Here is a 13,671-nt window from a genome sequence, read left to right on the forward strand (position 1 = left end):
CTCTCCCCCTGCATGATGCTCACCTTTCCCCATCTCTGTGCCTTCTCCCTCTGCACGGTGCTCACCTTTCCCCAACTCTGTGCCCTCTCCCCCTGCATGATGCTCACCTTTCCCCATCTCTGTGCCTTCTCCCTCTGCACGGTGTTCACCTTTCCCCATCTCTGTACCTTCTCCCCCTGCACGGTGCTCACCTTTCCCCATCTCTGTGCCTTCTCCCCCTGCACGGTGCTCACCTTTCCCCATATCTGTGCCTTCTCCCCCTGCACGGTGCTCACCTTTCCCCATCTCTGTGCCTTCTCCCCCTGCACGGTGCTCACCTTTCCCCATCTCTGTGCCCTCTCCCCCTGCTCGGTGCTCACCTTTCCCCATCTCTGTGCCCTCTCCCCCTGCACGGTGATCACCTTTCCCCATCTCTGTGCCCTCTCCCCCTGCACGGTGATCACCTTTCCCCATCTCTGTGCCCTCTCCCCCTGCACGGTGATCACCTTTCCCCATCTCTGTGCCCTCTCCCCCTGCACGTTGCTCACCTTTCCCCATCTCTGTGCCTTCTGCCCCTGCACGGTGCTCACCTTTCCCCATCTCTGTGCCTTCTCCCCCTGCACGGTGTTCACCTTTCCCCATCTCTGTACCTTCTCCCCCTGCACGGTGCTCACCTTTCCCCATCTCTGTGCCTTCTCCCCCTGCACGGTGCTCACCTTTCCCCATATCTGTGACTTCTCCCCCTGCACGGTGCTCACCTTTCCCCATCTCTGTGCCTTCTCCCCCTGCACGGTGCTCACCTTTCCCCATCTCTGTGCCCTCTCCCCCTGCACGGTGCTCACCTTTCCCCATCTCTGTGCCCTCTCCCCCTGCACGGTGATCACCTTTCCCCATCTCTGTGCCCTCTCCCCCTGCACGGTGATCACCTTTCCCCATCTCTGTGCCCTCTCCCCCTGCACGGTGATCACCTTTCCCCATCTCTGTGCCCTCTCCCCCTGCACATTGCTCACCTTTCCCCATCTCTGTGCCTTCTCCCCCTGCACGGTGCTCACCTTTCCCCATCTCTGTGCCTTCTCCCCCTGCACGGTGTTCACCTTTCCCCATCTCTGTACCTTCTCCCCCTGCACGGTGCTCACCTTTCCCCATCTCTGTGCCTTCTCCCCCTGCACGGTGCTCACCTTTCCCCATATCTGTGCCTTCTCCCCCTGCACGGTGCTCACCTTTCCCCATCTCTGTGCCTTCTCCCCCTGCACGGTGCTCACCTTTCCCCATCTCTGTGCCCTCTCCCCCTGCACGGTGCTCACCTTTCCCCATCTCTGTGCCCTCTCCTCCTGCACGGTGATCACCTTTCCCCATCTCTGTGCCCTCTCCCCCTGCACGGTGATCACCTTTCCCCATCTCTGTGCCCTCTCCCCCTGCACGGTGATCACCTTTCCCCATCTCTGTGCCCTCTCCCCCTGCACGTTGCTCACCTTTCCCCATCTCTGTGCCTTCTCCCCCTGCACGGTGCTTACCTTTCCCCATCTCTGTGCCCTCTCCCCCTGCACGGTGCTCACCTTTCCCCATCTCTGTGCCCTCTCCCCCTGCATGGTGCTCACCTTTCCCCATCTCTGTGCCTTCTCCCCCTGCACGGTGCTCACCTTTCCCCAACTCTGTGCCCTCTCCCCCTGCACGTTGCTCACCTTTCCCCATCTCTGTGCCTTCTCCCCCTGCACGGTGCTCATCTCTGTGCCTTCTCCCCCTGCATGGTGCTCCCCTATCTCTCTGCTCAGCTCTGTCTGCTCCCCCCTCACCCAGTGATGAGGGGCTGCTGCTGCAGGATATTGCAGTCTCTGCTGAAATCCGATCACTGCTGTGCACCTATTACAGTGACAGGTTTGTAACACACAGTCAGTGCCATGTGTGTAATGTGTAGCTACCATTTACACGTACATGCATGTGTGTGTATCTTTCAGAGTCTTGCAGCAAAATTGTCATACACCTCCTGCTGCATTTGCAGAATAGCAGGGACGTAATTGCAAAGCTACCTGTGGGCACTGCTGAATCACCCCCTTAGTCTGTATATGAAGCACAATGACACTTGGAATGACAAAAGCTGCGTCTGCTACATTATAGCACTTCATATTCAGATTCAGAGACTCAGGACCTCATTCAGAGTCGGTCATAAGTGGCCGTTCGGTCGTACGCCTAACGATCGAGAATCAGAAAAAGAAACAACCGCACGGCCGCGCGATCGCAACCAAAGTGACGCCCATACATGAACAATACAGCTTCTCTAGCTAGCGAGTGATAGCAGCTAGCGATCGAGTCAGTCGTTGTCAGTCGCTGTATGTTAATTTTCTTCTGCTGGTTGCGGCCGCTTGTGTTGTGCGCAAATTACACCAAAAGTTAACAAAAAAACGCATAGAATAAGCCATCCCCATGATCTACATTTATTCTTATTATTCTCTAATGCAAACGCAACTGAATCAATTACATGCCAATTAGCAGTGTTATTAGCTACAACAAACGATTATTAGCTGCTTGCATTGTGTGGCACAAAATAGAAACATCAAACATAACATCAGTAACATTCGATAGTATCGATTGTACTCTGGGGCTTGAGACCCAACCTCAAGCTGTACGATCAGCCGGCCTCTAACCTGCTCGCAGAGTGACGTTTTACTACTTCCGGCCTTCTATATCGGTCATAGCAGGTAATTTTTGTACGCCCCTGAAAACGGTGAGGAACGCCTGCGTATTCAGACCACAACCCCGTCAACACCCACAAACGCTCTTTCATGTCAATCAACTCCCGGAAGCCACTTCCTGCTCGTAAGCCGTACAATCTACAGCATTTTGGATCGCAAGGTCTCGTACGCACATGAGCACAACTAACCGTACGCATGTGTGGTTTGGAAACATCGGATGCATACGACCGAGCGGCCGCTTACGACCGACTCTGAATGAGGTCCTCAGTTTCACACAATTACGATAAGATTACGATATACAAGTGTCACATATCAAATTAATCAGTACAGTTTTCTGGCGCATTCTAGTCATATTACATTGCGACTTAGACGCATTTTCAGCAAAAAGATGCAAAAAAATACGCCCGGCGCTAGCAGAGTCTCACAGAACCTGTCATGGGGATTTTTAGCGCTACTGCAGCAAACGTGTAAGGACACATCTGTAACAATCATCGTTTTAAATCCAATCCTTCCCAGCACACTAAACACCAATACCAGACTGCAAAAAATTCACTTCCAATCTATGGGAGATCGTTACCTTCTTCTCTAAATTACCGCTACCGTAAGTTTGGTAATAATATTGGCCGTCTACTGATGAATTCTCTTAATGGTATCGCCTCCCCATTGGTCACTCACCCAGCTGATGGCGCTCTCTTCACCTCTAACGCTCAGATTACAGGAGTAATGGAAACTTTTTATTCAGATTTGTATTCTGTCATTTCCACCTCTCGATCACCCCTTCTCCTGATCTTCTGTCGCCCACTCTTGCCGATAGCGTAAAACTGATCTTTCCACGTATTATCCACTCAGACCAGAGGGGCTTTATCTGGGACCACCACTCTGTGGTTAATGTTAGACTCGTTCTTTCGCTCATACACTCTATACACTCATCTGCCCCCCAAACTCATGTAATGGTCATTTGTCCTCACCATTTCAGATATAAAAAGGAACCAGACAGGGATGCCCTCTTTTGCCCCTCATTTTTGCGGTCGCCTCAGAGCCCTTAGCCATATCCCTATGTATTGTGCCTCCCTTTTTGTGGAATTCAGATTGGGAATGAGGATCTTATGTAGCCCTATGCACAGATGATATGCTGCTATTCCCTTCTGAGCCAGGCACCTTCCTGAGATCCTGAGTTCATCTATTTGGGTCTGTGTCTGTCTATAAGATTAACATTGACAAATCTGAATGGATGATTCTCAAAACCCCAGCCACGTTCTCCCACATAACCCCAGCCACGTTCTCCCGCACGATCCTAGCCACATTCTCCCACATAACCCCAGCCACGTTCTCCCGCACAACCCCAGCCACATTCTCCCACACAACCCCAGCCACGTTCTCCCACACGATCCTAGCCACATTCTCCCACATAACCCCGGCCATGTTCTCCCGCATAACCCCAGCCACGTTCTCCCACACAACCCCAGCCACGTTCTCCCACACAACCCCAGCCACATTCTCCCGCACAACCCCAGCCACGTTCTCCCGCACGATCCTAGCCACATTCTCCCACATAACCCTGGCCACGTTCTCCCACATAACCCAAGCCACGTTCTCCCACACAACCCCAGCCACGTTCTCCCACACAACCCCAGCCACGTTCTCCCGCATGATCCTAGCCACATTCTCCCACATAACCCCGGCCACGTTCTCCCGCATAACCCAAGCCACGTTCTCCCACACAACCCCAGCCACGTTCTCCCACACAACCCCAGCCACGTTCTCCCGCATAACCCCAGCCACGTTCTCCTGCATGATCCTAGCCACATTCTCCCACATAACCCCGGCCACATTCTCCCGCATAACCCAAGCCACGTTCTCCCGCACAACCCCAGCCACGTTCTCCCGCACAACCCCAGCCACGTTCTCCCGCACAACCCCAGCCACGTTCTCCCGCATAACCCCAGCCACGTTCTCCAGCATAACCCCAGCCACGTTCTCCCACACAACCCCAGCCACGTTCTCCCGCATAACCCCAGCCACGTTCTCCCGCATGATCCTAGGCACATTCTCCCACATAACCCAGGCCACGTTCTCCCGCATAACCCAAGCCACGTTCTCCTGCACAACCCCAGCCACGTTCTCCCGCACAACCCCAGCCACGTTCTCCCGCACAACCCCAGCCACGTTCTCCCGCACAACCCCAGCCACGTTCTCCCGCACAACCCCAGCCACGTTCTCCCGCACAACCCCAGCCACGTTCTCCAGCATAACCCCAGCCACGTTCTCCCACACAACCCCAGCCACGTTCTCCCGCATAACCCCAGCCACGTTCTCCCGCACGATCCTAGCCACATTCTCCCACATAACCCAGGCCACGTTCTCCCGCATAACCCAGGCCACGTTCTCCCGCACAACCCCAGCCACGTTCTCCCGCACAACCCCAGCCACGTTCACCCGCATAACCCCAGCCACGTTCTCCCGCATGATCCTAGCCACATTCTCCCACATAATCCCGGCCACGTTCTCCTGCATAACCCAAGCCACGTTCTCCCACACAACCCCAGCCACGTTCTCCCACACAACCCCAGCCACGTTCTCCCGCATGATCCCAGCCACGTTCTCCCACACAACCCCAGCCACGTTCTCCCACACAACCCCAGCCACGTTCTCCCGCACAACCCCAGCCACGTTCTACCGCACAACCCCAGCCACGTTCTACCGCACAACCCCAGCCACGTTCTCCCGCACGATCCCAGCCACGTTCTCCCACATTATCCAAGCCACGTTCTCCCGCACGATCCCAGCCACGTTCTCCCGCACGATCCCAGTCACGTTCTCCCGCACGATCCCAGCCCTCGCTTCATTTGAATATAATGCTGTGCGGGGTAAACGCCGGGCAAGCGTTCGCTGAAGTCTCCTCCTTCCTCCTGTTAGGATCTGTGGTTGCAGCATATTGTTTGCAGTTCCAGCCTTAGTAATTAGTGCAGAGCCTCAGCAACAGCTGCCTGTCTGTGTGCAGTATCAGGTGCACACTAATTGATTCTCCTTTCTGTGCACAGCCCAGCTGCACACTAGTCTATTATTAGGGAGGCTTGCTCTGGTTGGGCCCTGTTTCTGTTAAATTCCAGCCAGCCCTTCACTCCATGCCGGTGATAGAGTTTCTCGAGTTTCCAGCTGTGCCCAGTCTCCTGTTCGTCAGTTGAGTTCCAGAATCCTGTTTTGCTGTGTTTACACGCTGCCGTTAGTTCCATCTAGGTGGTCCGGCTCGCACGCTGTCTGCTAGTGCTGCTAGTGTCATCTAGGCGGCACGATGTGCATTCTTATACTGGAGTGCATGCCAGCATCTGGCGAGCAGTGTGTACCCAGCGACATTGGCCGCACCTCAGCATCCAAAGTGCGCAGTCTGGTGCACCACCGCCAGTGTCAACCTGGCGGCATTGGTCTCATCTTAGCATCTAAAGTGCGCAATCCAGTGCATCACCACCAGTGTCAATGCAGCGACACTGGTTGCACCTCAACACCCTTGGGCATATTACTCCAGAGACTTGCCAGCCCTCAAGACTGCCTCCACAGCCCAAAGGCTGAATCCAGCCATCAAGACTGCCTCCACAGCCCAAAGGCTGCATCCAGCCATCAAGGCTGCCTCCACAACCCAAAGGCTGCATCACACCCTCAGGCCACAACTAGTCAAGGCATATCAGCCCTTAAGGCTACTCCCACAGCCCAAAAGCTGCATCTCACCCTTGGCCATCGGGCCATGACTAGCCAAGTCCTACCCAACCCTCAAGGCTGCTGCACAGCTGCATCCAGCGAAGGTATTCCAGCCCTCAAGGCTGTTGCAGGACTAATTCTTTATGGTCATGCCCAAGCCTTAACACTCCCTCTTTCTATTATGGGGCACATCGCTGTTCTCAAAGGTATCATTTTCCCCAAATTGTTTTATTTTATGCAGATGCTGCCAATCAATAGCTCTAAAATTGAGGTCACCAACTGGACCCTCACAATGTGTCGATTTTTATGGCAGGGGAAAAAAAATAGCTCTTCCCAAATTGCTTACGATCCATAAATCTGGAGCATTAGTACTTATAATAGTAGTAATGATATATACAGTAGTGGTGTATTAGTGAGGGTATAATCTTTTCCAGTTGAGCCTTCTTAAGGGTCACAGTCAGGGGAAGGGTTCTGTAAGCAAAATTTTGAATGGAACAGTGGTAATAGCCTAGCAGCCCAAGGAAAGTTCTCATTTGGTGGAGGGTCTTTGTCAGGACTGAATCACCTCCACTTTCCGCAGTTGGGGTTTCACTTGTCCATTGCCAATCACATACCTGAGGTAATTGGCCTCTGAAAGCCCAATGGTACACTTGGCTGGATTAGCTGCAAACCCAAGCTGTCTTAAACTGTCTTAGCACTTTCTGGATGTGTTTCTCAATCTTCCGTATTTATATACAATGTTGTCTAGCTAAGCAATGGCGTACCCCTGATGTGGCTTTAGCTGGCGATCCATGGCATGCTGGAATGTCACTGGTGTGCAGTCTTCTCTTTGGTGGTCTTGCTTAGGGGAATATGCCAATACCCCTTTGTGAGGTCTAGGGTCGTAAGATACCAACTACTTGCCAACCTTTCCATTAGTTTGTTTACCCGGGTAATGGGTATGTGTCAAACTGGGAAACTTGATTCAGAAGCCTAAAGTCATTACAAAAACATACTGCCCCTGACGGCTTGGGGACCAAAACAATGGGACTTGACCAGTTACTTATGGAATACTCAATTACCCCAAGTTGGAGCATCTCTTTCACTTCTTGCTGGACAGCTTGCTGCCGCGATAGTGTCACTGCTTTACAACCACTTCTTGCTTTAGGTTATGTTCCACCAAAGTAGTGCACCCCGGCAGGGAAGAAAGCACATCCCAATTGTTGCGGACCAAGACTTCTGCTTCCTTTCATTGTTCTGTTGACAGCGTGTCCGCGCAGTGGGACATCCGAAGGTCCAGGCAAACTAAAAATGTGCCCGGGTACTTGAGGGAAGGCGGTTTCCAGTGCGCTCTTGGTGTCATGCGTATTGGGTATAACATTCTTGGAGGTACTTTTATCTTGCTGTACCTTGGTCAAGTGTTGCATCTCTCTCTTCGGGTAAAGTACCTCAGTTCGGAGTGAAAGTATCCTCCTCTGATAAGAATTGCCCAGAGGTTCACTCTCCAAAGAGGACTGGTCATGCTCTTCCACTCTTCTCCACTTTATGAGGTAAGGCCTTGGAGACTTTACACTTGCTTTGTCTCTGAGGTTCTTTTAAAAGCTCAGTAAATTCTGGGAAATTGCGTCCTAATGTGAGTGTATAAAGGAGCTTAGGTTCAACCACGGCTACCACCTCATAAGCGCACCCCTTTATGGTGAGGCTCACTCAAACACGGGAGAAGTTTTCTGTGGAACCATATTCACAGAGTACCTCACCTAATACTGTCACTTTCCTACTGGCTTGGGTAGGACAGCCTCAGAGATCAGGGTTAGCTCACTCCCTGAGTCTATAGTAGCCGGTAGTACTCGGCCATTCAGCAACACAGACTCCCACATTAATGGGGGGGGTCTGTAATCCAGGGGTACCATAGTATAGAAAGCTGGATATATAGTGCCCACGCTGGTGATACCACACTTCATAGGCTCTGTTTTCTTTGGACAGTCCCTCCTTACGTGACCTGGATCTCCGCACTCATAGCAGACAACCACAGAGTTTCCGTTTGGGTCTCCGCGAACAGTGGGTGTAGACAGGGTCACAGGCCAGTGGGGTGCCAACTTAGCAGAAGGCCCATTCCCTGGTTTCTTTTCTGCCATATTTGCTGCAGTCTCATACCGCTCCAATGCTACTAACTCCTACAGATTCTGAGATTCGGCGTGTATGGTCCAGCGCTGCATACTCCGGCCTAGGGTCCTTATGCACTGGTCGATAACTACCATCTCCACAATCTGAGCGGAAGTGCAGACCTCCGGCTGGAGCCAACTCCACCCCTGTCTGGCTAGTTCTGCAACCTGTTTCTGAATCGGGACCCCTGGTAATAAGGCCCATTCATGGAAGCACTGCGCTTTCCCAGCAGGAGTGAGACCTGTCCTGGCCAGAATAGCACTTTTGACTAAGTCATATTTCTCTGCATCAGCAGAGGACAGATCAGCATAGGCTTTCTAAGCCTCACCAGTGAGATCGGGGGCAAGTCGATCAGCCCAAGTATCTGTTGGCCACTTTAAACGCTGTGTCACCCTCTCAAATATCAGCAAATACACATCTGGGTCATCTGAGGTAGACATTTTCTTTAAATGCCCAGCACCTGTCATGCCCACTGACTGGGTCACCAGCTCCAACATTTGTTCCTCTGTCTTTTGGCAGAGGCCAATTTAATTTACCACAGCGTGAAAAAAAATCTATTTTTTTCAGCAATGCAACAGTTATCCAAGTTTAACACAGAAAAAGAGAACACAATTTTTTTTTTTTTTTTTCCCCAGCAATTCAGTGGTTAAATAGAACTCAATATGTGAGTCTGGCTCTGTCCAAACAGCAGGTGAACTTTAATTACACAGCATGCAATCAACAACTGGAGAATATACTACCAGCATTTGACATGTCTTAAGCACCTCAATAGGAAAAAAAAGGAAAGTAACTTTTTTTTTTCCAGTAGACGCACAACTTTTTCTTATAGTAAATAGCAAGTTACACAGTGTCCTTTTTATAACTGCGTTTTTTTCTGGTTTGCCGACCGTACTCACATATACCGAACATTCTGCCTTATCAGTTCCTTTGCCATACCAGAGGCATCTGGCGTTTGCGCTGCGACGCGGCAGTGCAGTTCCCCGTACGGGCCACCAATTGTAACACAGGGCTTAGAAATAAAGACTCATGACAGGCAGGTACTCGGTAAAGCAGTGTCTTTAATGGCAGCAGACATTGCACTTTAGCATACATAGCTTAGGCCTGGACACACAGACACATAACATAAATAAACAGATTAAAGTAAACGTCCCAGCACTCCCAGTGCTTAATGGTCAGCCAGCTGCAATGGCCTGCAGCCACAATCTGCAATGCACTTATAGCACAGCCAATCTCATCAGTCCCTGGCACTAAGGAAACTTTAGCCTACTAACTGGCTGCTTGCTGGTGTCAGTGCCCAGAGCATCGGGCGAATGAGAGTTTTAAACTCTTCCTGTCCTCCAGTGATGATCCCAACTGGGTTTTTGCAAGCCAGAAAACCTGGAGTTCCACAACTCTACTGCTACCGCAGAATGCACAGGCTTCAACCTAGCCTCCATTGAAGGGAGCTGATCCCACAGGAACGTGGGCAATTCAGGTGAGAGACAACCCCTCTCACCACTATATATATATATATATATATATATATATACACACATACAGTATATTAGTGTATAGATGATTGTAGCAGTGTGCTATTTATAGTATTATTTATGATATACTCACTAGTACACCAATATATATCAAACTATATATAGCATCCTGTTTCATCACCTATACACTCATATATGTGATTGTAGCAGCAGGTGCGTAACTACTGTGAGTCCGCGGCACCTCCGGGGTCTGCCCTCCCCTGCACCCAGCTGACCTCAGCGACATTACAAGACAAAAAGCCGCTGATGATGCCTCCTGCAAACTGCTTTTTAGTCACAGACAGACTTCAGAAAAAACATAACAAAGGACAGCAGCGCTAATTCATGGTACGATAATCCAGAATATAGAATAAAAGCTGGGTACACGGCCAGCCTCCTCACACAGCAAGCTCTCCAGTCATATATATATATATACATCGCCATTTCTTGGAGGTGGATACTGAGATTTTTTAACTGCTGTTTACGAACAGGTGTACACATGATATTTTTTTCTTTGGGATAATATTGTATTATTGTCTACATTTCATTATTATTTATTCTGTTTTATATATTTCCAGCATTATTATTACATATTTTATTCTGTAATTCATATATTGATCCATGATTATTCCTATTCCGGATTATTGCACCTTGTATTTGCCCTGTGATCCTTTGGGGTTTTTTTTGATTCAAGTGATCATTAAGGGATTGAGGGCCTGATTGAGACCCGGTCGCAAGCGCTGTGCACTCGCAAGCGTCCCGATGTTCTGCATACGCGCATGCATCATTCTGTGCGTGCGCGAACTACTCTGTGCGATCGCAGTCCGCTCGCTCGCCCGGCAAAGGCAGCCCAGGGTAATGAGTGACAGGAGAGGCCGTTTGTGGGTGGTAACAGGGGCAGGACACTAATCACGGGGGGTTAGAGATACGAACGCAGGCGTGCCTGGGTGTTTCAATGCCATTTTTCGAGGTGTGCATAATTAACAGGCAGTGTCATAGTACACGTCACTTGCCTTTTATTTACACTGATTTCCTCGCAATGCTTGCGGTAGGGTAAAGCAACCACAGGCGCTGCGTTCACATCCGATGGTGCTCGATGTACCAATGTTTTCATACACTTCCTGGAGATGACGTGTTGCTGGTGGGCGGCTCTGCCTGTGCGATTGGGTATACGCTCACACAAAGTGACCACTCGCTAAGACATGGTGGGCGTGCTTATGCCTTGGCAAGCGATCGCTTCCAATGCCGTCACTTTGAAAAATTTGCATACGCATCTAGCGAGCGGACGCAGATAGCGACCGCGTCTGAATTAGGCCCTGAGTCTCCCCTTCACAACAGCTGCTCTTTTTTTGGATCAACGAAGGCGGCGATTATAGATAAATATTTGTTATATGTGTTTCTGCTGCTGCCTGTGACTAGGCCTCAGCCAGTTTTCCTGGAAAAGTCACCTAATTATGCGGAGATTTTGGTAAGGATATATTGGTAACGGTACTAGTGTAAGGCACCGTATTATTATAGTAGAGTACCGGTGAATGTAGCAATGTGCGGCACAGTCATTTTCTCATTGGTTTACTACTTTCTCTCCTGTTTCCTGCAGCTATTGAGGGTCTGGGTCCGATTCCCGACCTTCTCTCTCAGAGGATGAAGGAATTTGAGCTCCAGAGAGGTTTGGATCCTCCACCTTGGACATCTCTCTTCCACAGCCCAGCTACGGGCCCCCCGTCCTGTTCCTCCTCCTCTGATTGTGACAGTTCCCCCGTGCAGAGTGCAAGACTTCGCCCCCGTACATTCTCCCTGGATGCTAAACTGACCTCTCTGAAGGCTCAGGGACTGAGAATGGCTGAGCATCAATCTTCTTCTCATGGGTCATCACTAACCAGTAGAGATGAAGGCCTCCGGCCTGAGGGAAGACCCTCCAGCAGCAGTGGCAGTAGCACACCCGACTCAGAGGGGGGATATCACAATCATAGGAACGTGAAGAACCTGAAAACCAAACTGGACCCCCGGAATTGGCTTCAGAGCCAAGTTTGAGCTGCCGGAGGTGGTGAGAGGCTGAAGAGCGATGACAGCTGTTCCCAATGGCTTCTCTCAAGGCCTTCTTTCTGGCTGTGTACTGGAGATGGCCCCCTCCCATAACATGGAGCCCGCACGTTGCCTTAATGCTTCTCACTGTGATTCCGTCTGCGTGTGAGGAGAAAGAAGGGACGTGAGACACAAATTGTCCGTCCCACCTCAGGGTGACATCTACAACAGTGTTATCTATCCCCAATCTTAGACTTTAAGGTGCTATGAGACTCATGGGCATTTCCTCTCTTGGATAGGTGACACTGACAGAAGGGTTGTTTTGAGACCAGGGGTCTGCCCCTCCCACTTTAAGGTGACACAGACAAATCGGTTGGATGAGTCATGGGGTCTGTCCCTCCCACTCCAGGGTGACATAGGCAGGATGGTTACATGGGGTGCACCCCTTCCACAGCAGGGTAATACAAACAGATGGATTATATGACACATGGGGTTTTTCCCTCCCACAGCAGGGTGACACAGACAGGATGGTTACATGGGGTTTGTCCCTCCCACAGCAGGGTGACACAGACAGGATGGTTACATGGGGTTTGTCCCTCCCACAGCAGGGTGACACAGATAGGTGGGTTGGATGAGACATGGGGTAGGTCCCTCCCACAGCAGGGTGATACAGACAGGTGGGTTGGATGAGACATGGGGTTTGTCCCTCCCACAGCAGGGTGATACAGATAAGTGGGTTGGATGAGACATGGGGTTTGTCCCTCCCACAGCAGGGTGACACAAAGAGGTGGGTTGGATGAGACATGGGGTTTGTCCCTCCCACAGCAGGGTGATACAGATAGGTGGGTTGGATGAGACATGGGGTTTGTCCCTCCCACAGCAGGGTGACACAAAGAGGTGGGTTGGATGAGACGTGGGGTTTGTCCCTCCCACAGCAGGGTGACACAGAGAGGTGGGTTGGACGAGACATGGGGTTTGTCCCTCCCACAGCAGGGTGACACAGATAGATGGGTTGGACGAGACATGGGGTAGGTCCCTCCCACAGCAGGGTGACACAGAGTGAGTGACTGACAGACGCAGCACCTGAGGGGATGCACAGTAAGATGTCTCTGCAGCTGCCGCACATGGCAGTGTGACCCGTCAGTGTCCTGTGCTTCGGTAACCGCTTCTCCACTTGATGTATTCGGCTCTTGGAAGTAAATGAGTAAAAGCTTTATCATTATAAACAGCCTAACCAAATATCTACTAACAGAGTATTATATCAATAAATTGTTATTGTATCATATTGCCCCATTTCTTGTGCTGCCTGTCCTATGCCCAATCAGGAGGGACTTATTTTGCGGTGTGAATTGACCAGGGGCCACAGTTTTGTAGCTGGGTATTAATCTCACAGCTTTCACTTGGCTGGCATCACGTCCATCTGAACCTTTGTAACCTCCTTGTCGCTACATATCCTAAGGGTCCTGAGGAATTGGCGGCAGAGTAAACAGGGGCGTAACTAGGGATTGGAAGGCCCCGTAGCAAAAGTGTGTAAGGGCCCCTATGTACCAGCCCTCAGCTCTGGGCCCTATAGTAGCTGCCCCCCTTACACCTATGGTGGTTACACCAATGTGACAAGGAAGATGGCCCCTCAGCTC

General features: G+C 51.0%; 1 protein-coding gene across 8 annotated transcripts in view; it reads left to right on the forward strand.

Moving 5' to 3' along the window:
- Positions 1-13,317, forward strand: part of RTKN (rhotekin) — a 153,487-nt gene extending 140,170 nt beyond the window's left edge. For 5 of the 8 annotated variants that reach the window (XM_088454466.1, XM_088454463.1, XM_088454462.1 and 2 more), the window contains exon 12: positions 11,610-13,317. In XM_088454466.1, the coding sequence (XP_088310592.1) occupies positions 11,610-12,043 (434 nt within the window). In that variant the 3' untranslated portion in view covers positions 12,044-13,317. Of the gene's footprint in view, positions 1-1,751; positions 1,855-9,845; positions 9,979-11,609 lie in introns of all 8 variants that reach the window. The other 3 variants (XM_088454468.1, XM_088454467.1, XM_088454469.1) reach the window with 2 other exon arrangements.
- The last annotated feature ends 354 nt before the right edge of the window (positions 13,318-13,671 follow it).

The sequence above is a fragment of the Taudactylus pleione genome, unplaced genomic scaffold (genome assembly GCF_031769625.1).
Source record: "Taudactylus pleione unplaced genomic scaffold, aTauple2 ptg000618l, whole genome shotgun sequence".
NCBI lineage: Eukaryota > Metazoa > Chordata > Amphibia > Anura > Myobatrachidae > Taudactylus > Taudactylus pleione.